This window comes from Drosophila innubila, chromosome X, assembly GCF_004354385.1.
Source record: "Drosophila innubila isolate TH190305 chromosome X, UK_Dinn_1.0, whole genome shotgun sequence".
Classification (NCBI taxonomy): domain Eukaryota; kingdom Metazoa; phylum Arthropoda; class Insecta; order Diptera; family Drosophilidae; genus Drosophila; species Drosophila innubila.
Window position 1 is genome coordinate 28,057,826 of NC_047626.1, and position 21,746 is coordinate 28,079,571.

The following is a 21,746-nucleotide window of genomic DNA, read 5'->3' on the forward strand; positions in this document are numbered from 1 at the left end:
AAATACTCGTAGTATTCATTGCACATTTACTTTAGACAATTACAAAAAAAAAGACTTTTATATATAATACAAATGTAAGTAGATATAAAGGGAAGATATACAGATGGGCAACTAGAATGCAAGGTTACGACCTAACGTGGCGTTAGATTGTGTTTGCCACCATCGATGGGAAAGAGGGCGCCGGTGGTGAAGCTGGCCTTGGAACTGGCCAAGAATGCCACCGCTTCGGCAACTTCAAAGACATCGCCAACTCTGCCAAGAGGATGCGAATTGATGGCACGATCCAGCAGAGTTTTATAGGCTTCATCCTTGATGCCAATCCTACTGTGAATATTGGTCTGTACAAATCCAGGATTCACGGAATTCACGCGCACTCCCTGCGGTGCCAATTCCAGGGCAACAATTTTGGTGAACTGATCGAGGGCCGCCTTGGAGACACCATAGATGAGGGCATTAGCAAATGGACGTAATCCTGCACAGCTGCTGACATTGACCACAGCGCCCTTGGTCTTGACCAGATGCGGCAGCACGGCCTTGGTGAGTAGGACGACGGCACGCAGATTCGTATTGAGCACCGCATCGAACTCAACAATGTCCAGATCGGCCAATGGACCGCTTGCCAAGATGCCGGCATTGTTTACCAATACATCGATGCGTCCGAATTTCTTGAGCGTCTGCTGAACAATAAGATCCGCCTCCTTTGTCACATCGGCCACCACATTCAATGTCTTGATGCCCTTGTACTTTTGCTGCAGCGTCGCCTGTGTTGCCTCCAAATTGGACACATTGCGTCCCACCAGCGCCACTTGCGCCCCCTCGCGGGCTAAGACCTCCGCAATGGCAGCTCCAATGCCGCTGCTCGCGCCCGTCACAATCACCACCTTGTCGCTGAGGCTCATCTTGTCGACTGTGTTTGCCCTGCTGTGCACTCCATGCATTTATGCCGCTTCCCTCTCTCTCTCTCTCTCTCTCTCTCTCTCTCGCTTTCCTGATAAGATTAGAGCGCATGTAACTCAAGTGACGGAGACTCGTGACGCAAGTCACAGAACGTTGTGTGTGTGTGTGTGTGTGTGGGTGTGTGGGTGTGCAAGTAGAGTTGTGTTCGTTTCACTCTGCGTGACACGAGTTGGACACGAATTCACCCGACTTTACTCAACGTAGTGCAGTTATTACAAAAATCGTTATTTCTCTATTCATGTTATGTTCAACGTTTTATAGAAGGACTATCGCATATATGTATGTACATTAGGGTGTTTCGATATGTATGTACCCAAAACAATTGAAAAATAGTTACCCAAATTCGTAAACTACGGTCAATTCTAAGATGTTTTCGCCAAGAGACCATAGTTCTAAAATCAATTATAGTCCCCGATTTTTGAGTTGAAAAATGTTTTTTTGTTTAAAATTTGTGCATGTTATTATAAGCATAACTTAAGTGTTTTTAGTTCGATCCAGACGAGATTGGTATCAAAACTCTTGTTAGAGCTAGGACTCTCAAATTGTCATAGAATCAAAGGATCAATTGTCCTTAAAACATAAAATATTTCAACTCTCCGCTAGCCAGACCAGATCAATATATCAAAGCTGCCATAGAAACGATCGCTCGAAAGCCAGAATCCAAAATAATTTAAAAAACTACAGAGATTGGAATATTTTACTAGAAATTATTTCAGTTTTCGGTTGTTTTTATATCCCTTCAAAAACTTGTCCTTAATTTGTTTTGCTAACATTATAAAATACACAAGTCAATTTAAAGTAAAATATCCTAATACAATATTCCGATTGTTAAATTGAAAGAGAGTAAAACAAAAGGACTGAAATAGCGAAAATTTAAGAGAACGGTAAAAATTCTTTTCTGAAAATCGTCAAATTAATAGAGAACAACGCGAAGGTATTTCGCAAAAAAAAAATATAAAGAGAGCCATAAAAATGTAACGCTGTAAATTGTAAAATGGAAAAGAGTAAAGTATTTCAAAGGGCTTGTGAAAAAACCTCTTTTTAAATGCAAATGAAGCCCGATCGAAATTATTGAATATATGTTATTGGGTTGGTAATTTCAGAAGAAAAAAAATCAGTTTTTCATGCTGGGGTAATAAGCGGAATACTGGTTTTTCATGCAAATAATGAAAGTAAAATTTATTTTTCAGATTGTAAAAAGTCGTTCAAGTCCATTTCGCATGACACGTTTTCATCTCTGAGTGTGTGTTAGCTTAGCACCTGTTGCGGTTGTGCTTTGGATTTGAAATTGAGATTCAGTTACTGCTTGTCAGCTTCGATTGGTACGCCTGGGATAGGGTTAACTTTTTGCATGTGCTAGGGATTGGATTGCATAGCACCTCTCTCGACCCGCCACACACATTTTGAAAGTCAAGCGACAAGTTTTTAATTAAAAGTTTTTGCGGCTTGTCTGATTTTAAACATTTGTGAAATAATGTTCCAAGCTGACGCCGCGAATAGAAACACACCAAGAGCAGTCTGCCGTTCCATTTAATCTGAGCATTATGGGCGATAGAGACCGGGAAAATGGGATGCAGATAGAGGAAGAGAGAGAGGGAGAGAAAGCGAGAGAGACCGAGAGAGTTGTTTGGGGTTTCCCCATAGATCCTAGACCGGCCCCTTAAACGCCTGACGGCAGCTCACATTAACTTTAAGCGATTCCGTTGTCAGATAATTAACATTTCCATTTAGCCAACGGGCCAACACTGGCCTCGTATATCACCCCGAACCTGCCCCGTCCGTCGTACGGTTAGTGCCGAGAGGCAGCCTCAAGATATATGAGTGGAGCCAACGGAAAACTTGAACAATAACAAAAGAAATGAATCTGATTACGATAACAACAGTTACAAATTATCACAGCTTTTATTGAGATAGTTACTGATTATACTTCATAGAGAAACAACTAATTGCTACAAACATTCCAGGTCTCCCAAGTAAATCATTTAATCAAATAATGTTTTTCTAATATAGAATAACATATATGTAGCATTTATTTAGAAAATTACTTACCATATGTACTATATATAAAACATATTTTTGTTTTTTTATTGTTCCAGATGTAACCATTTTTTAAATAATAGTGCTCTATATCTATTATATCTAATATTAACAATCCCTTAAGTATTGAAATGTTTTACCTAGTCTTTCTTTTTTTAAATATATATTAGAAAAGTGGTCTAGAAACAATCCGTATTCGAAGCTTTTACGGTTACATATCAGATCACATTACTATATCCCTGCTAATCGTATTTTTGTTTAGTTTAAAGTTTTAGCTATGGTTTTCCATATATATTATTGTTTCGATGCCGCGGTTTCCATTTACCTTTTACTATCTCAGCTATCAGGTAGCACAGAACTGATTAACATTCCATGTTATTCGCAGTTATCAACTCAATTACACGGCTATCGTTGTTATTTTCCATTTCACTTCAATACTGGTAGGAAAACTTTTTGTTTTTATATTTTTGTTTCGCCTTCTGTTTTAGCTTCAGCTTTTGCTTTGGCATTTGCTTTTGTTATTTGCGTTTTGGTGTTAATATATTCGAGTGGAAGTAAAACTGCAATTAGGGAAAGTTCATGGAAATTGACAACCAGTTGGAATTGCATACAAATTAAATCACTCGACAAAGGACGCTTTTGTAATAAATTAAGTTTTAATAACACAAGAAAATAAGAAAAGAAAAAAAAAGATGACTAAAACTAGGGAAAACTAAAGGTGGAGAAATTGATCGGGTCTTATGTTGATGAATATGGAAATTGAGTTACTTCAATGCAGCCTTGTTCTTAACAGGCAAAAATGAGGCCAACAAGCAGGCAACTGAAAAGAGAAGAGAGTAAAACAAGGGAGTGAAAAGAGAGATGCGAGGGTAGGCTGATACGTTCTTGGCCTGAGTAGGAAAACACAACTTTTTTCAATGAAAATATTCTTAAAAATAACAATTATATAAAAAAAGAAATTTAAACAAAAAAGTTGTACTTTCGTATTAAGGACAATGACTTACACTAGCCAACAAATTTGAACTTTTTGGCTATTGCAAGTACCGAACCCACTTTTTTGCATAGATTTGGGGAACCATATGACAAAAAAACATTTTTTTTTTTTGGTGAGATTTTTTTTTTGAATTTTTTTAAATTTGTCTCTTTTTTTATTACTTTACTTTATCAGAGGTGCGGCCACATTTGTCATCAATTTTTTAGAATGCCAATACCGATTTTCAAAAGCTTTATTTTTTCTGAAAGCTAATATGTCTATAATTTATTAATACAAAGTTTAAGATTTAAACCAGTAGTTTAAGAGACTTTTATGTTAATAAAATATAAACTAAAATGTAATACACTTTTTTCGACTTTTCCTAGAATTTTAAATAAAAAAAAAGTATAAAAAAAAGCTAAACAAAAATTCATAATTTTCTTAATTCGAAAATTTATGTCTCTTAAACTACTGGCTTAAAACTTTAACTTTGTAGTAATGAATTATAGATATATTCATTAGTTATTCAGAAAAAGTAAAGTCTTTTGTCAGTTTTGTCATTCTCTGATGCCAAATGTGGGCGCACCACTAAAAAAAGGTACGAAAAAAAGGTAGATTTTTCAAAAATTGTAAAAAAAGAATATCACCATAAAAAAACATGTTTTTCGTCATATGGGGCCTTAAATCTATCCGAAAAAGTGGGTTTGGTTCTTGTAATTTTTTGGCTGTTGCCTAGTGTTATCGGCGCTCTCGTAAATGTACAGAAATATTTGACAAAACTTACAGAACATAAAAAAACTAATCATGAGAAAGGGCGGTATGCATCCCAAGCCCATCAGAGCTGGAAAAAATATATTACCCATGAGGGAGCCCATGCGACCCACCATCATACTCAACGAGACGATCATGGTGCTAAACGAGAAGGGGAAAATAAGTCGATTAAATAAGGAACAAAGTTATTTAAGATCTCAGGGCGTACCGTAGGGCGGTGGGAAACATGCTGAGCGAGGCACTGATCACCGAAGTGGATGAAATGCTGCCCATGGTCACGAAAATGGAGGCCAGAGCCACCGTGGAGGCAGAGGAACTGGACCAGTACATGCCAATGGCACAGGATCCAGCGGTGAACAGACCCAAGGCTGTAATTAAATGATAATAATCAAGTAGTTAGGATTTGTAAACATTAAAAAAATGTTAAAAATGTAATACAATTCTTAAATTCTTAAAAAATGTTTAAAATTTTAAAAAAATGTTAAATATTAAAAAGTTTTTTATGAAATGTTAATGATTTGTTTTTAATTTTATCATTTTTTTAAATTTTTTTTTTAAATTTTAAGATTTTTTAACGTTTGATAAATTTTTTTTAATTTTTTAACATTTTTAACAATTTTAACATTGTTTATAAATGTTTAACATTTTTTTGAGCTTTAACATTTTTTTAACATTATTGAAAAATGTTAAAATTTTAAAATTTTTTTAAATTACCAAATTTTCAAGATTAATTATTTTAACAATTTAATTATTATGCTAATTAAAATTCGATTTGCTTAAATATTCAATTCCAAAACAATTTAATAGATTCTTATTTTCCATGCTAGTTAAAAAAATGTTCACTATCACTCCTTTTTTCAATGCTAGTGAAATGAAAATTCACTACGTTTTAGGCACATCTCTGATACTAAAAATAATAAATATAAATAAATTATCTGAATAGAATTGGACTTACACATAATGCGCTTGAATCCCACCAGATTGACCAGAAAACCGGCTAGCATATATGAGACCAATCCGGCGGCGGCAACAATGAGATTGTTTGTATAGCTGGCTGGGCTGACATTAACCGTACACTGATTATCCGGATCATCGAGGACAGATGCCGCTAATTGACTTTGGGTGCGATTCACACTGTACTCAATGATGTTGCATATGCTCGTGTCACCAGACTCGACTTGGTTGCTCATCAGTTGCTCATATTCGTTGATGGACGCAAATAATTGGGGCAGCCAAAGGCGCATCGTATTCTGGCTGGGGAAGTTGAGTAATTGTTAGGGACGGGAGTAGAGAAATAAAGAAAGAGCAGAGAGAGCGAACAGCGGCATGATGGGTAACTCTTACCCCAAAAGTACGCAAAAGTTAAGCAAATAGACCCAAAGGGACAGACCCAGATAGGGTTTGACGAACAGTGGACGTAGCTGCAATAATCCCAAACGTAGCGAACTTTTTGGCTTGGAGGCCAATTCAACATCCACCTCGACAGCGGATTCCTTTACAGTGTCCTCCTTTGGCTTCGGTTTGACAGCCACTTCACTGGCCAACTCCTTGATCTACAGGCATTTGACATGTTGTTAGTTATTTTGGCAAAAGCATTTCGCCAATCACTTACGGGAAATGCTTTGCGTGACTGGCGGGTGTTAAGCGCATAGATGAATCTGAATGCCTCCAGGGCCTCCTCGTTGCGTCCGCGGGACATCAGAAACTTGGGACTCTCGGGAAAGAATGGAAACAGCGAACAGCTCACGATGCTTGGCAAAGCGGTCACTGCCACAAAAATCTGCCACGAATGCACTGCAAATTGGTGGTTAAAGAAAAAATTCATTACATTTGTAAATGCTCTTTTAGAACACATACACTGCTAGAAAAATGCACAGAAATTTTTATATTTTCGGTTTGATTTAATTATTTTACTCTATGATTAAACGTGGATCACTGCGGACGGCAGTTATTTTTTTATATTTTATTAAATTTTCTTCAATGAATTTAAAACTGCATGTATGATACATTGACGACGGGTGTATATTTAATTTAATTTTTGTATTCATGATTGTTCTCGTTTACTCGAACCCAAGCTTTCGAAATGAAAAAGTTTTATTTATGTTAGGTCGGCGACTCTAATCTTACAGCCACGGGTAAGTATTATTATTTTTATATTTATTGTCTAACAATAATGTACCAATTGGCTCCAATTATAATACGTGAAAGAAGTTAAATAAATATGAAACATATTTAGCTTAAATATTTTCACGAAATATTAAAATAAACTTTATTAACTTTTTGATTTTACCATTATATATTCATATTTACTTTGAAATAAAAGTAAATTTTTATTAAAATCTAACTTAAAAAATCAAATACAGTTGTATTTTTTTTTACTATTTGTTTTTTCTATCAGTGTACACACATTTTCTTACACTGGTAAAACCCGTTAACAAGGTAACCAGCTTTTGACGAAAGCTTGTATTTAGCTTCCAAAATTTCGGACATTTATTTTGTAACAAAACTTGTTGGACTGAAATTATTATAGTATACACACATATTTAACTCCAAAAATATCTCATATTAATTTTGACATGATAGTTAGATATTTTGATGTAAAACTATCTCTCTCTCTCTCTCTGCTTAAATAACTTTAATTGTTTATTTTTTATCAGATACAGTCCAAAACGAAACTAATAAATGGACTTTAAGTTTTTAAATATACTTGCAAACAAAAAAAAAAAAACAAACTACAAATCCAATCGGTTTGTAGGGGACTGGGGACTATCAGCTGTTCCACAGATAGTCTAATCGTTGTTATCTTAGGTATAATATTATCTTTATCTAATAGATGTAACTCGGGACACGCCAAGGTGAGGCGACCCTCATGAGGGTGTGTGCTTACCTGTTAGTCCCAAGATTTGATAATCCCAGACTTGGGGTAGTATGCCCATTGCCAGACCAGGTAAACTGAGAGTTGCCATGGAGAACATGATGCCAACCATCATCATGATACGCTGGCGATACTGACGACCATGAAGCTCCATTAAATAGGTCATCAGCACGGCAAATGGGCCACTCATACTGTAAATATAGGGTATTTCAAAATACTACAAATCAAATGAACATTTAAATTGATTCTTACGTGAAACCACCGAGAAACTTGAAGATCATCAGCTGGACAACATTTTGACTCAGGGCACCGCCCAGCACACAGATGCTATCGGCCAGATAGCCAAAGATTAATACCTTTCTTCTACCCATCGTATCGGCGATGTAACCCCAAAAGATGGCCGAGGAGATCATGCCAGCGTATGTGATGGCATTCAGTATACCCTTGTCCAATAGACTCAGATGCAGATCACACTCGGCACTGGGCAGTATATAGGACATCGTTGACGTCTCATAAACGGTGCCCATGGCAGAGGGAACTGCCACCAGGATCAACAATATATTAAATATGCCAAATCCCGCTGTGTCCATGGCCGTCTCAAAGTCCGCCGGTTGATAGGGATTTTCATTTGAATTGGATGTGTCTGCTGTCGTTGCCGATGAATCATTCTGTTGCTCTTCGCTCTTGACCAACTTATTTGACCTTGTTGCGCTGCCAACAATTGTGACCTCCAATTGCTTTGGCAAATTCTCCTCCAGTTGGCTCATTCTGTGTGCGCTGTCGTTGCCGTTGGCTAACTAAACGATCACGTCGCAGCTACCGCGTATCTTGTAGACGAATCGGTTGCTTGAAAGACCGTTTTTAAATCCGTTCAACTGGGAGACACAACTTTTGATTTTGCAAAAATACGTTGGCAATTATACGTCGTTTGTATAGCGCGCACTGTAAGAAATTCTTTGTTAACTTCTTTATTGCAAAAGCCTCCCAATACGAAAGATATATAGAAAGAAATTTATTCAAGATAATTGTTCATATTTAACAAATTTTTTTTTGATCTACATACTTCAAGTAAACTTAATAACTAATTTAAACTATATTTTAGAGCAAAATACTAATTAATTTGAAGAGAGATAATACTTAACAAATACAGTTAGAAAATAAAATGCAAGCATAAAAATAATAAGTTAAAAATAAAGATTATTATTTTGACTTGATTTTTTTTCGTTTTATTATTTTACTTGCACTTTGACCTAATGTGTAGCAATTTTGTAATAGCTTCTTACCAGTGACTGTAACCATTATAAGTTTTATTAGAAAACTCAAGAAATAATCATAATTTTTGATTTTTATTATTTTACTTATTATTATTCATTAATTATTAATCATTATTTTTTTGAACAAAAAAAAATTGTAGTTGTTATTTTGACTTTTTATAGGGATTATGGAAAAAATGTATATATATTCCTAGTCAAAATAACAACATCAGTTTTATTTTTGAGCAAAAAAAAGAAAACTCAAGTTATAATAAAAAAAAGATAATAAAGCTCAAGAAATAATCATTATTTTATGAACTATATTTTTTTTTGCATAGAAATAATGACTATTTCATGAGTTTTATTTTTTGCCCAAAAATAATCTTAATTTTTTATGAGTTAAATAATAAAAATCGTTAAAATCATGGTGAAATGGCACAGATTAACCCTAAAAAAAAATGTTGGTATAAATCATTATTTACCGTCCCTGCTTCTTAATGTTAAATCGCATATAATTTCAATATAAATATTGATGTTCTTGATTTTTTCTCAGTGTTGTTCTGTTTATCCAGTGTTTATGGCCCATCTGTGCCCGCGTCATATATGTACGATTAAACTAAGCAAATCTAAGATCACTCCTTCACCGACTGTTCACATGAATGGGAGCTGGTGCTCCATTGGAATGATTCCACAATTTCACCGATCACGACAGTGTCATAATTCCAATGACGACATGCTCGACGATAGCGCCATTTTAATTAAGGGGAGTGTCGCAATTGGATTTTACCTGGCAACGCATAAAGGCATAGCATCGTATTGTGTATGGAAGCCATTGAAATCTCTGTGCAAATAGACGCTTAGCAAGCTAATTGTAATGATTACGAGCATCTGTTGGTTCCCAGGCCCCCAGTAAAACCGTTACGGATTATTCATAGACTGGCTTAATACACTGAATGGAATAACACTTGTGTGGCGTGTGCTCTTGTTTGATCAGTTGCTGTTGCACTGTGGAGCAAATTTTGTTAGATGGGCTTAAAGTTTATGTTGTAAGTGGCAATGGTAATGAAGGAAGTAATGAATAAAAAGATGCTCCTTAAAGCTCGACAGCATTAATTAAGAGAAAATTGATACAAAAACTTTTTAAATATGAGCTATGAGAAAATTCATGATGATAGAAGTGGTAACAATATCAATGAAAAGAACGATCAGAAAAAATTTGAAAGAAATGATAAGAAGTAATGCAAGAAGACTCAGCATAAGATAAAGAAATCAATTAAACAAACGAAGATAATAGGAATAGGATGACGATGAAATAAGGCAAAGAAAAGAGAGAAGGGATAAAATAAACAATTTAAAAAAAGTGATGAGAAAAGCAATGGGAAAAGCGATTAGAGAAGTGATGTGAACTGGCATAAGGGATGTGATAGGAAATTAAAAATCAATTGTGATAAGATAAACAATAACAGTAGCAATGCGAAGTGCATTGAAATATATTTTAATTAATTGCCATGAAAGGTAAGAAAAATACGAGAGAGATTCATATAATATCAAAGTTAGCTGCATTTGGCTATTCATACCAATGGCTGTAGTTTTGTGAATATATATTCTATGCTATACTTTCTATTTATCTTTATTTTCTGTTCTATTCGCACACTTCCACTTCATGCGTAGTCTGTTGGTTTTGCAATGCAAATTGGGGGGTCGAAAGCACCTCGAAATTCCGGTGAGCGAGACACGAGCAAGTTTTAGTCATTTGGCAAACTAATTGCAATAATTTCAAGTGAATTTGTTTCTAGGCTCCTAAAAGTTGTTGGGATTACTGATGGATCAGCCAAAATCCGGTCTATGGCCATGCTGAATGGCGGCAACGATGGCTCAGTGTGCATGGTGCTGCACAGTGGGGCAGAGTATATGAAAATCTAAATTGTGAACTTTTCAACAGGTAAAGGAAAAAAGAATTAACTATTTATTAAAATTAGGCAAACTCAATTATACAATTGCTATATTAATAAATTCATATAATTTACAATTACAATTAAAAATCAAAACATATCTGTTATATTTCTGGGGATTAGATAACCAATAAACCATTATTTTTAAATTATTCTTCATAGAAATTATTTATCTATTTACTATTTATTAAAATTAGGCAAAGTCAATTAAACAATTTTTCTATTAATAAATTCATATAATTTACAATTACCAGTTTTTCGAAGAAATCAAAACATGTCTGAAATATTTCTGGGGATTAGATAATCAATAAACCATTATTTCAAAATTATTCTTCTTAGAAAATATTTTTAAGTAAGCGCTTATCTTTACTATAAATTTGAATTGTTTGTTTTTTTATTTTTTAGTTCACTTTGTTGTTGTCATTTGCCAGACAGTATTTTGGAATGCCACTGGTGACGGTTTGGCCCGTTAAATGTTGTTTATGCTATGGTTGGTGTTGGCTATAAGCCAGGCTATAAAAGATATGACGTAGCTAAACGTAAACTCAAATTTTTCCACGCTTCAAATTTGTTAAATTTCATCAGCATCAGCATCAGCAAATTCTCGCGTCCTCCGTTATCAAAGTCAAACAAAAACAAGCGACAGAGGCAACTGAGGCAGAGCAGTCAAATATTCAAATCCAAAGATACTCGTACATAAGTACTATATAGAGATGTGCAGACATACAGACAGACAGACAGACAGACAGACAGACAGACAGACAGACAGACAGACAGACAGACAGACAGACAGACAGACTGACAGATAGACTGACTGACAGTAGGAGGAGTCACCAAGCGACCAAGTTTGGTTTCAACAACCAAGTCAAAAGTGTCAAAATTGTTGGGAGTATGTTTGCTAAAGAGGGTATTGGCTGGAAAGAGAGACGGTTAGAGCGTGGGGACTGTGTGTGGTGCGAGGGAGTGGGAAGGGGGGGTAGTATCTCCTAAGGCGTTGGGCAGTTAACAGCTTTTGCATTTTGGACAGCATCGCAACTTGGCAACAAATTGGACTTTTGTTTGTGTTTGTTAAAAGGCTTAATTTGTTGTGCTTTGGGTCTGGCAGCGCAAACATTATGAGAGTCTCCCGTTGCACCTCTCTCTTTTCTACCTTTCTCTCCGTTGACTTCGTTGACTCCGTTGACTACGATGTTGGCAACCGTGCCTCAAGACGTAAACCAGGCTAAAGTGCTTCAAATAACTTGACACCGCCATAGCCAGCTGAAATGCTTGAGGTGGGTGTGAGTAGGAGTGTGTGTGTTTGTGTGTGCGTGTGTGCGTATGTGCGTATGTGTGGCAAGGTGTGTGGCGTTCGTCTAAATCAAGCTCAAACAATTTCAACTATTTGAATTGCCGAGCAAGCACTCTAATGTGCCGCTCACACATAAGCACACACACACATAAACACACAAATATATATTGACAGAGGAGGCAGGTGAGGGAGTAGGAAGGGGAAGAGTGGGTGGGTGGATGTTTTGGCAGGGGGTTGACTTGCACATGGCACTCAACTAACGACATGCCAAAGTAAATGTCAAACTAATGCCAACAACCGAAGTGCCACCACAATGCGGCAACCAGGTGCAGCACCACCACCAATACCACCATCAGCTAAAGTTCAAGCGGAAGTCACTAAAGGACCAAGAGCAGGACCAGTACCAGGAACAGGAACAGCATCAGCTGCAGCATCAGCATCCAGCTGACGTCCATGGGCAACATCAACTCAATAATGCAATGTCCCCTCATTGACGTTTTAAGTTGATGCATGCTGCATTGGTTCTGTGGATGGCTAGCTTCTGACTTCTGGCTGGGCAAGGTGGGAGGAAGGGAGGTAGGAGGGGCAAGTCTATTGATGACTGGAGCGTGCTGCCCGGAAACCGCAAAGTTTTACGCCATTTATTGCATTTAACGATGCTTGAAATGTTGTTGTTGCCCAAAAGAATGACAAAAACAGACGGCGGCAGTTGAGGTACAGGACAGTACCACTCTCTCACTCTCTCTCTCTCTGTCACACACACACACACTCTTTTTTCTCCCTCTTTCCTCGCTTTCTATTCTTCATCTCGTACACTATTAAGTAATTGGGGTTGGAATCTAATGTGCACCTTATTATAGTGCTTTAGTGGGAGGAAGTTAGAATGAAGAAGTGGAAAAGTGAAGAGGGGAGAGGAAGGAGCCAAAGGGAAAAAGGAGATATGAATTAGCAGCTTAGTGAAAGGAGCGTGACGATGCTGTAAATTGCATTGGCATTAAATTGTTGCAACCACACACACACACACACACACACCTACGAACGCACGCATACACATACATTTATGAAGTGCAGTGTCACCAGCAAGTCAGTTATTCAATCAATCAATCAATCACACAATCAATCAAGCCATTAATCATGTCGCTTAATGCACAGGTGTGTGGCATCAACCTGCTGATATACCTGATATTGCATCACGTGCGGAGAGTTATAAATTGCCGCGAAATCCAATTAATCGCACACACTTTATCGATAATCGATAAATGCAATCAACTGAATTGAGTGCGAGCATCATATTTGCATAGTTATCCAAAATGCTTTTAAATTCAACTGCGATTAATTATTATTACACGATTACACATAATTTAATATTTTAAATATGTTATCGACGGTCGATAAATGGTTTAATTGTTTAATTATTATCTAAAAGTCTAGTGACGAAAGTCTATATGCCCCAAAATTTATGATATCCAATTTTGTGACGTAACATATACAATTTAATATATAAATTATATAAATATTATAATTATATTTATAAATAAAATTAGTTTGGCATTCGGCACTGCGCAAAAAAAATATTTTTGTCTAAAAGGAATGTCGACTATTTTTGTTAATAAATATATTTAAAGTATTTATTTTATTTATATATTAAATTGTATATTGTTAGTAACAAAATTGGATTTATAAAATTACGTCACTAGACTTTTACCTGATGAAGAGGTTTTTTTTTGGAAGATTTCAGACATTTTTTTGTTTTGTATGTTCATGATCACTGCGAACGGCAGTTCGCGCTAGTGACAACAGCAGCACGAAGGGTGCAAAAGGCGACTAGCAATATATACAGCTAATATGGGAATTTGCTACGACTGTCCGACCAGATCGAGATATATATCGATCGAAAAGTTAAGTACTAACTAACAAAATGTCATACTAAAACTTTTTGTAAGTCACCTGGCTCATGTGATAAGGGAGTGCAAGTGGGAGGAAAAATATTTAAATGATTGCAGACAATGGGGCCCATTGGTAAAATTATTTTTTTTTTTAATTCTTATCAAAAATACGCGTCGATTGATACCTCGATCACCCGATAACTGGCTCAATAGATAATACAAACTTTCAGTGGACTTCTCAAAATGAGACGAAAAGTCAGTTTGTTTGTTTGTCTGTTTGTATCTAAGCGCTAAAAAAGCTAAGATTTTGTGATAGGGATTTATTTAAAAAATAGCATTTCATCCAAAAAATGTATATGTTTGTATACTGTTTGTATGTATGTACGAGATTGACATGTATCATATTAAGTACGATATGAGTTGAATTAAGAACTTTAATTCTAATATATTTTTGCGTTTAGTTGCTTAGAATTCTCAAGTGGTTCTGGCTTGACTGCTATGAGGAGCTGTTTGACAATCACTGAAAAATTAGGACTGCAGTTAAGGACTCTATATAACAGGATAAATTCTCTAGTCAGCCCTCACTTACTTTTGATGATGATTTATGATTTTGATCAATTTATTACTTTATTTTATTGCAAAATGCTCATAATACCTTTTCGTATTTTTATTTTAAGATGTTTTTGCAGTATAAAATAAACTTAAATCTAGAACATTTTGAAGTTAAAAGTCTAAAAAGCGCTTAAAGTAAGTACAAAATGTTCTCAAACTTATAATATTTTGGGATTATATCGAGACTATAATATTCTTAAATCAATCCTGAAACGTACTTGACTTATCCGAAAGCTCTTGATATCAAGAATTTTTAGAAATTCTTAAATTTAGAATTTCGTTCTTGTATCAAGAATATTCGGGCTTGGCTGACTTTTGACACCGGAAATTCTTGGTTTCAGTCCGAAAATTCTTGATTCTTCTCTCAGTGCAGGTATAATTTTACAGGTGAAATAAGGTTTTTTCGCTTTTATTTTGGCGATTTATGAAACGATTTGTATATATTTTTAATATGTTGTGGTACGTAAAACTATAAAGTTGTAAGTTATTTCTCTCGAGCAAGCCAACATGCTTTATTTTGCTCTTCGACCAACTTATGTTGAGATAGATTATTTAAGAATCATCGGAAAAGTCCATTAAAATCAATGTTTTTTACTTTTAAGAAGAAAAAATAGCAATCGAATTGAAACAGCCAGAACTAGCTATAAAATAGTTAAATTGACAACACTTATTAAAGTTTACCCATGTATTACCCTTCAAAACAATGGAACAAAAGCCACAAAATGTTTGTTTATACTTTATTGTTTACAATGTCGTCCATTAAATGAACGAAAATAATATTGATTTTTTTTTTGTTTTTTTTTTATGTATTCATTGAGGCATTAAGTTATCATAAGGTGGCGATCTCAAAGCTGCTGAACTGAGAGAGACAAATATTGAAATAAATTCTCAAATGAAATGCCGTTAATACTTAAAGCTTTTGTTAAGCGATTGCAATTATTTATGAAGCACTTTCCATGAGGAAGAGCTTAAATAAATTACAATAGATCAAAAGTATGATAAATTTTTGCGTTAATTCGAAACGATATCTCATCACTTGACCGCTTGCTGAGCTGCAATTTCATGGATTTCAGATTTGAGATACATACATACTTCCACACACCCTGAACATGCATTCTCTGGACATAGTAAACGATATATTTCTACACTGACAGAAATTATGGCTTAATGTGATGTTGTATTAGTTTTGTGATTAAAACCCGCAATCACATTTTAATTAATTTTTATTTATTTTATTCCACAAGACATTAACTACAGTGCAGTTTTTCAGTGAAACTATTACAAAATATGTGATGTATAAATAACCTTAGTTTCTTCACACCAAAATATGCTTTAAACCAATTACAAATCTTTGGGAGTTGAATTAAATTCAATATATACATATTCACCGAACAGCTGTCAGTCAAATGCTTTTTAAAATAAAGCTACAAGTGGAATACAGTCAGAATTTTTTATTTATTTTATTTGTTTTAGAAAAAGTTTTTTTTAAGCTTGATACTGAAACAGTGAAAAAATAAGCTCGATTCTTAAAAAAAGTATGTTATAATTTTGTAAAATATATTTGTAGGCTTACAAATTTAAGGAAAATTCAAAAACTAGTTACACTGTACCTTAGGCATTTTCCTGTTCGTATTCATTAAAGATTTATTAAAGCAGCAAGTGTGTGCGTGTATGCGTGTGTGGTTTTTCTTTAAGTGTATGCACTATATGTACGAAAATGTAATATCCGCACATACTATAGTTGAGCCTTCGTCCAGTCCATTGCCACCTTGGACTTTTGTTTAATTTTCACAGTGTGTACGTTGTCATCGTTGTTGCTTTTGTTATTGCTGTTGTTGTTGTTGTTTTGCTCGTAACTTTCCGCTTAAAAAAGCTTAGGAAATTTGCGCGCATGGTAAGCGAAAGCGTTTCGGACCCATATAGCCTCATGGCCAACAGTCAGCCTTACACAGACACAAACACACACACATGGACATACACACACGTATACGTAAACAGAGCCATCGTAACTCTTCCGGCTCGTGCTTGTTTTTGCTCAGCAACTAACGGGGTAATAGCGGGTAATACTTGCTTTAAGTTGAACGCTGAGAGATCCGCTCCGTTGCGTTGCACAGTTCCGGACCTGGAACGCAATTTGCACGCATAAACAACAACAGCGCAGAGAGGGACAAAATAAAACAGAGAGACATAGAAAGAGAGAGAGAGACAGAGAGAGAGAGAGAGAAGGGGTTGGTGGGTTGTGGGGCACAACCGCAGAGCTAAGCCATGGCACATGCTAAATCCTTTGTGCCTCTAATTTGTTATTGTATTGGCGTGCCAAAGCTGTCTCTCGGTATATGCAAGAGTGTGCGTATGTGAGTGTGTGTGTGTGGTTGTGTGTGTGTGTGGCATACTCAAATTTGCACGCTGTTGTTGTCGTGCGTCCAACCACACGCGACAGTCACCACACCGCACCGCCAACTGCTGCGCTGGTCACCCATCCAAAACAAGAAACTGTGAAATTTTTTAGGAGGCAGCAAAACACGAAAATGCAACAACACCGTTAACAATAACAATAACAACAGTGAAAGTACAAATACTTTGCGCAAGTCGACGATTTAAATACCCTAAGTTCTATTTTTTTCAGTGGCTTGTTAAGGTCCCATTTAACCAAAATTATACATAAAATGTACTGAAATTATTGTCAAATTGAAAATGTTGTTTAGTTTAAATTTAAGATGACTAAGCTAATATTGTCTTAATCAAAAATATCATTTATGTTGATAGCTTACATATTGAAATTAAAAAATAAATTATACATAAGTAAATACAGGGTAGGCCATTTAAAGCTGACCCATGTGAAAACGCTATAACTTTTGGACTGCGCTGACCGATCGACAAATACCGCGTTGAAAGGGACGTTCGAAGGCAATTTTTGATATGGAACATTAGACTTCAAAAGAAATATCATTGATATAGTAGTCAGACCTCTTAACTAGACATTGAAAAATCGGCTTTAAGTCTCAAAAATTAGACTTTAAAGGTTTTTTTACAGTGTAGAATTTACCAATAGTTTAGAACTTTGTTCAAAATTACCATGTTTAATGAAATCTCTGACCCACTCTTTGTTCGGTTGCTTTCTCGAGAGATTGTCATCAAAATCTATAGAGATTTGTGGAATCCGACTTCAAGCTGATATATTAAGTTTTATTTTTACAAACTACCAAATGTAAAAGAAAATCTGAGGAAATTTAAGTTACAAAATAGACTTCAAGTTCTTTAAAAGAAGAACAAAATTGACCAAAAATATTTTTTTATAACTTTAAAGTTTTATAAAAAGTGATATGCAAGTGGAATTTCGAATTTTTATCTATCAATAAATCAACTATTAGTCAATAAATTTTTTCATCTAGGTATAAAATTTATCGCATTTGTAGATACATATTTTATAATAAAAATGATATACAATTGAATAGTGTATGAAAACCATGCGAGCTGCCAGCAACAAAACAACAATTGCTAACATCAACATCAACACTCACCGCACACACACACCCACAATGCACACCACTGACAAGAATACATTTGCACATGTAAGCATACACATACATTTATATAAATGTATATTCATACATACATATGTACTATAGGTGCAGACGACAGGACAATTCAGTTGAGAACAGGACAAAACAGGGCCAAAAGGGACGGAACGGAACGGTAGGGTACCGGATAGGACAGGACAGGACAGTACTGGACAGGCGACAAGTGATGGCAGCTCCCTTCTGGCGCTTAAACGAAAGAGAAAACATGACATGACAAGGACGAAGCATAAAAAATCATGAATTATACTTTAAACTGTGACATACTTATGATACATTAAACGCACAAGTTACTCAAAATACGGATTCGTGTACGTATACCGGCAGCAATAAAACGGATTAATTCACAAAAGAGATTTGTGCTTTCTCCGAATATGTAACTGTCAGTGTTGAGTAGCTACAAAGAGTGAAACTCTGAATTTTAAACTTTAACTATAATATTTTAACTCAATATTTTTTTTTTCCGTGTAGTGCCGCGCTGTGGAACGGGACAGAAGGTAGAAAAATAAAACAACAATTTAATTACGATTTGTTAGCCCGATGAACTTATAAATCACGCCAATTATTTTTATAGTATTTAAAGAAGTTCTTATTATTATTGTATACAACATATCTGGAAATATGAGTACAAGTATGTTGTACCTCCTTAACATGACTCTCATATATTTTCTCACTTCATGAATATAACTTAACGAGCTTTTTATATCCGAATCCCTGTAAAATGTAGGTAATTCTTTTCTTTGAAAAGTGTGTGTAATATAAATTGTTGGTCGGACTACTGTCCGCAGTAATATCCAGTATTTTTAATCATTATCAAAACTTGAAGCTCTAATATTTTAATGATGCTTTTAAAATATACAAAATAATGATTAAATGTTTCATCATCATAATCTGATTAATTGCAAATGAACAGAACTGGAAATATTATAAATAACACAGGTGTGTTCTACAAAACTCTAACAGCACTAAAGTAACCCAAAAGCAATTGTTAATGTTCCTGGAAAAAAGAAATCATTGCTTTCAAATGTCTACAAAATTCTTGAGAGATTTTACAAAATTAAATATATATTAAATTAAATTTTAATATCTGTAAACTGAATAATAATTAAAAAAAAAATATGTTCGAAAATATTAAATATTTAACATTTTAAGAACACCCACATTGCGAACGGTTGTTTTCAAAAACATTTATCTTCAAAATCTCTAAAGATTTCAGAAACACACCTGATATAAAATGACTTAATTTATAAATGCTTTTTCAACACATTTGTCGCCTGTCCACGAATACTGCATACAATTCTTGCGCTGAACAGTCGGTTGCATGTTTATCAGATCATCTCTAATGAAACGTTATGTTTTGACGTTGGCGCCGACGTCAACGTCGACGTCGACAGCGACAGCAACGTCGCAATGCTTGACTAACTTTTTGTAGCGTCGACGCGAAGCGAAGCGACGCGACGTCAGCCACAGCCGCAGCCACAGCCATTAACCGCCCACGCACATTTGCAGCGCTCAGCTTCATTAGATGCGCAAATGAACAGCAGCTCACACACACACACACACATACACACTTGAACTTACACTCACAAAAATACATACGTGTGTTGTTGTTGAAGAGGGACAAAAAGGAAGGTGTGTGTGTGCAAGGGCGTAGGCAGGGGGGGCAGTTGCCCCTCCCTTTACTCATGGCTAACAAACTTTTAACTTCCTAAATCCACTTAGGGCCGGTTTTCAATATTCCCTTACATTTTATCAAAGAGATCATTTCAAATTTCACATTAATTTCTACACATTTTACGTCAAAATATCTCTGATATAGTTATCAAACCTCTTAAGTAGACATTGAAAAGCTTGAAAGGTGTTTAGCTTCACATCAGAAAACAAAAAAATTTCAAACTCAGTGCTTGAAAGGCTTTGAGTATATATTTCAGCTGTGGTACTATTCATAAAATATACATAAAATATTAACAACATTTTTAAATATAGAAGTATTTGGTAAAATAACCTAAAATTTGCTAAGCAGGTGAAATCTCGAGGGATTTTAAAGACAACCGTATGAAATGATGGTGTTCCTAAAATGTCGGAGGTTTAATATTTTCGAACATATTTTTTTTTGCACTCTTATTCAATTTAAAGATATATAGTTCAAATTAAAATAATATTTAATTTTGTCAAATCTCTCAAATTTTTTAGAAAATTGAAATCAATGGTTTTTTTTTTCAGGAACACGAAAAATTGCCTTTCGGTTGCTTTATCGCTCTTATAAATTTGTTGAACACACCTGATAGGCATTTTAATTTTATTTGAAAGTCAATTTTATTTTATTCAATAATTTTGGGGCATAGAATATTGCTTTTTCTATGCTTTTTTTTATAGAAAATTTGTAGAACATGCCTGAATGCTCTTTTAAGGCTACGTATGGTGAGGGCGCACATAAAACTACTCTTCGAAAAAGTCTTAACATATATAGTTTTGCCAAAAATTAACGACTACTAATATTATCACGTAGTTGTATTGGTAGTACGAATATTCACGTGTTTCATACAAATCTCTAAAAGCAATCCAAAAGTTTTTATATTCCTAAAACCAAGCAACCAATTCTAAGAAATTTCTTAATATTTTTTTTTTTGGAGATTTGGTAAAATTTTAAATTTTTTGCATTCAATAAAATTATTGTATTTTATTTAGTTTAAATTTGAATTAATTTTATGGCAGTCGACTTCAGTGACTTCGGAAATACATATTGTATATCAAAAATATGAAATCACTCACATTTTGTAAGCACCGAAATTTTCAAAGGGTTATTCTTAAAATCATTCCTTTAAAAAATCTCTAGAGATCCTTGGTGTGTGGATATACAATGAAAAATTTTTTTTTAGGCCCCCCCTACGCACAAAGCTGCCTACGCCCTTGTGTGTGTGTGTGTGTGTGTGTGGGTGTGTGTGTGGGTGTGTGTGTGTGAACTTTAGCAGCTGGCAGCAGTTGCGCTGACGGTTGCCCTGCTCCAATGTTGCCACCAAGGCCACTGACAATGTTGCTGCTACTCGGTCCTCCTACTGCACAGTCCTCCAGTTGTCGCTGTTCCAGCTCCTGCAGCGTCTCTGCTCCTGCTCCGACTCTGCTGCTCCTGCTCTTCTGTTGGCTGACAGAGCGAGCATTTGGTGTTTGGTGGTTTAACGTTTTGTTTTTGTTGCAACTGCAGCTTCAACCCGAGTACAACAGTTGCTGGTTCCGGGAATTTGGCTCAGCGACGCTTAACCCGCTGCCACAAAGAGCTGCCCGACTCGGATGCGAATCGGTTTGACGCCGTATGCTGTTCTGAATTGGGTAAAGTGAGAGAGAGAGAGAGAGAGAGAGAGAGAGAGAGAGAGAGAGAGAGAGAGAAAGAGAGGGAGTGGATTGTTATTGTTAGTGTTGTGCAACAACCACAGATCGTAGGCTCAAAAACAACTTTGCACTCTGGCCAATAGCCAATGGGGCAATAGAAGGAGCATTTTGTGGTATTTACCAAACGGCTTGTCTTTCCCCTCTCCGTTCTTGTCCCCCTTTTTGCAACCATTT

At 35.5% G+C, this 21,746-nt stretch overlaps 2 protein-coding genes across 2 annotated transcripts; both read right to left on the bottom strand.

Annotated features, from left to right (window-relative positions):
- Nucleotides 1–905, bottom strand: LOC117793428 (3-oxoacyl-[acyl-carrier-protein] reductase FabG). Its single transcript, XM_034633741.1, has one exon. The coding sequence runs from the start codon at nucleotides 897–899 to the stop codon at nucleotides 132–134; it is 768 nt and encodes a 255-aa protein (XP_034489632.1). The 5' UTR covers nucleotides 900–905; the 3' UTR covers nucleotides 1–131.
- A 2,726-nt stretch (nucleotides 906–3,631) lies between these two features.
- Nucleotides 3,632–8,468, bottom strand: LOC117793427 (synaptic vesicle glycoprotein 2B). The gene is made up of 8 exons (XM_034633740.1): nucleotides 7,866–8,468; nucleotides 7,626–7,804; nucleotides 6,351–6,532; nucleotides 6,083–6,291; nucleotides 5,694–5,992; nucleotides 4,947–5,106; nucleotides 4,752–4,879; nucleotides 3,632–3,814 (listed from the first exon to the last, which is right to left on the bottom strand). Exons 1-8 carry the CDS (start codon nucleotides 8,378–8,380, stop codon nucleotides 3,759–3,761), a joined length of 1,728 nt encoding a protein of 575 aa, XP_034489631.1. The 5' UTR covers nucleotides 8,381–8,468; the 3' UTR covers nucleotides 3,632–3,758.
- Nucleotides 8,469–21,746: the final 13,278 nt, after the last annotated feature.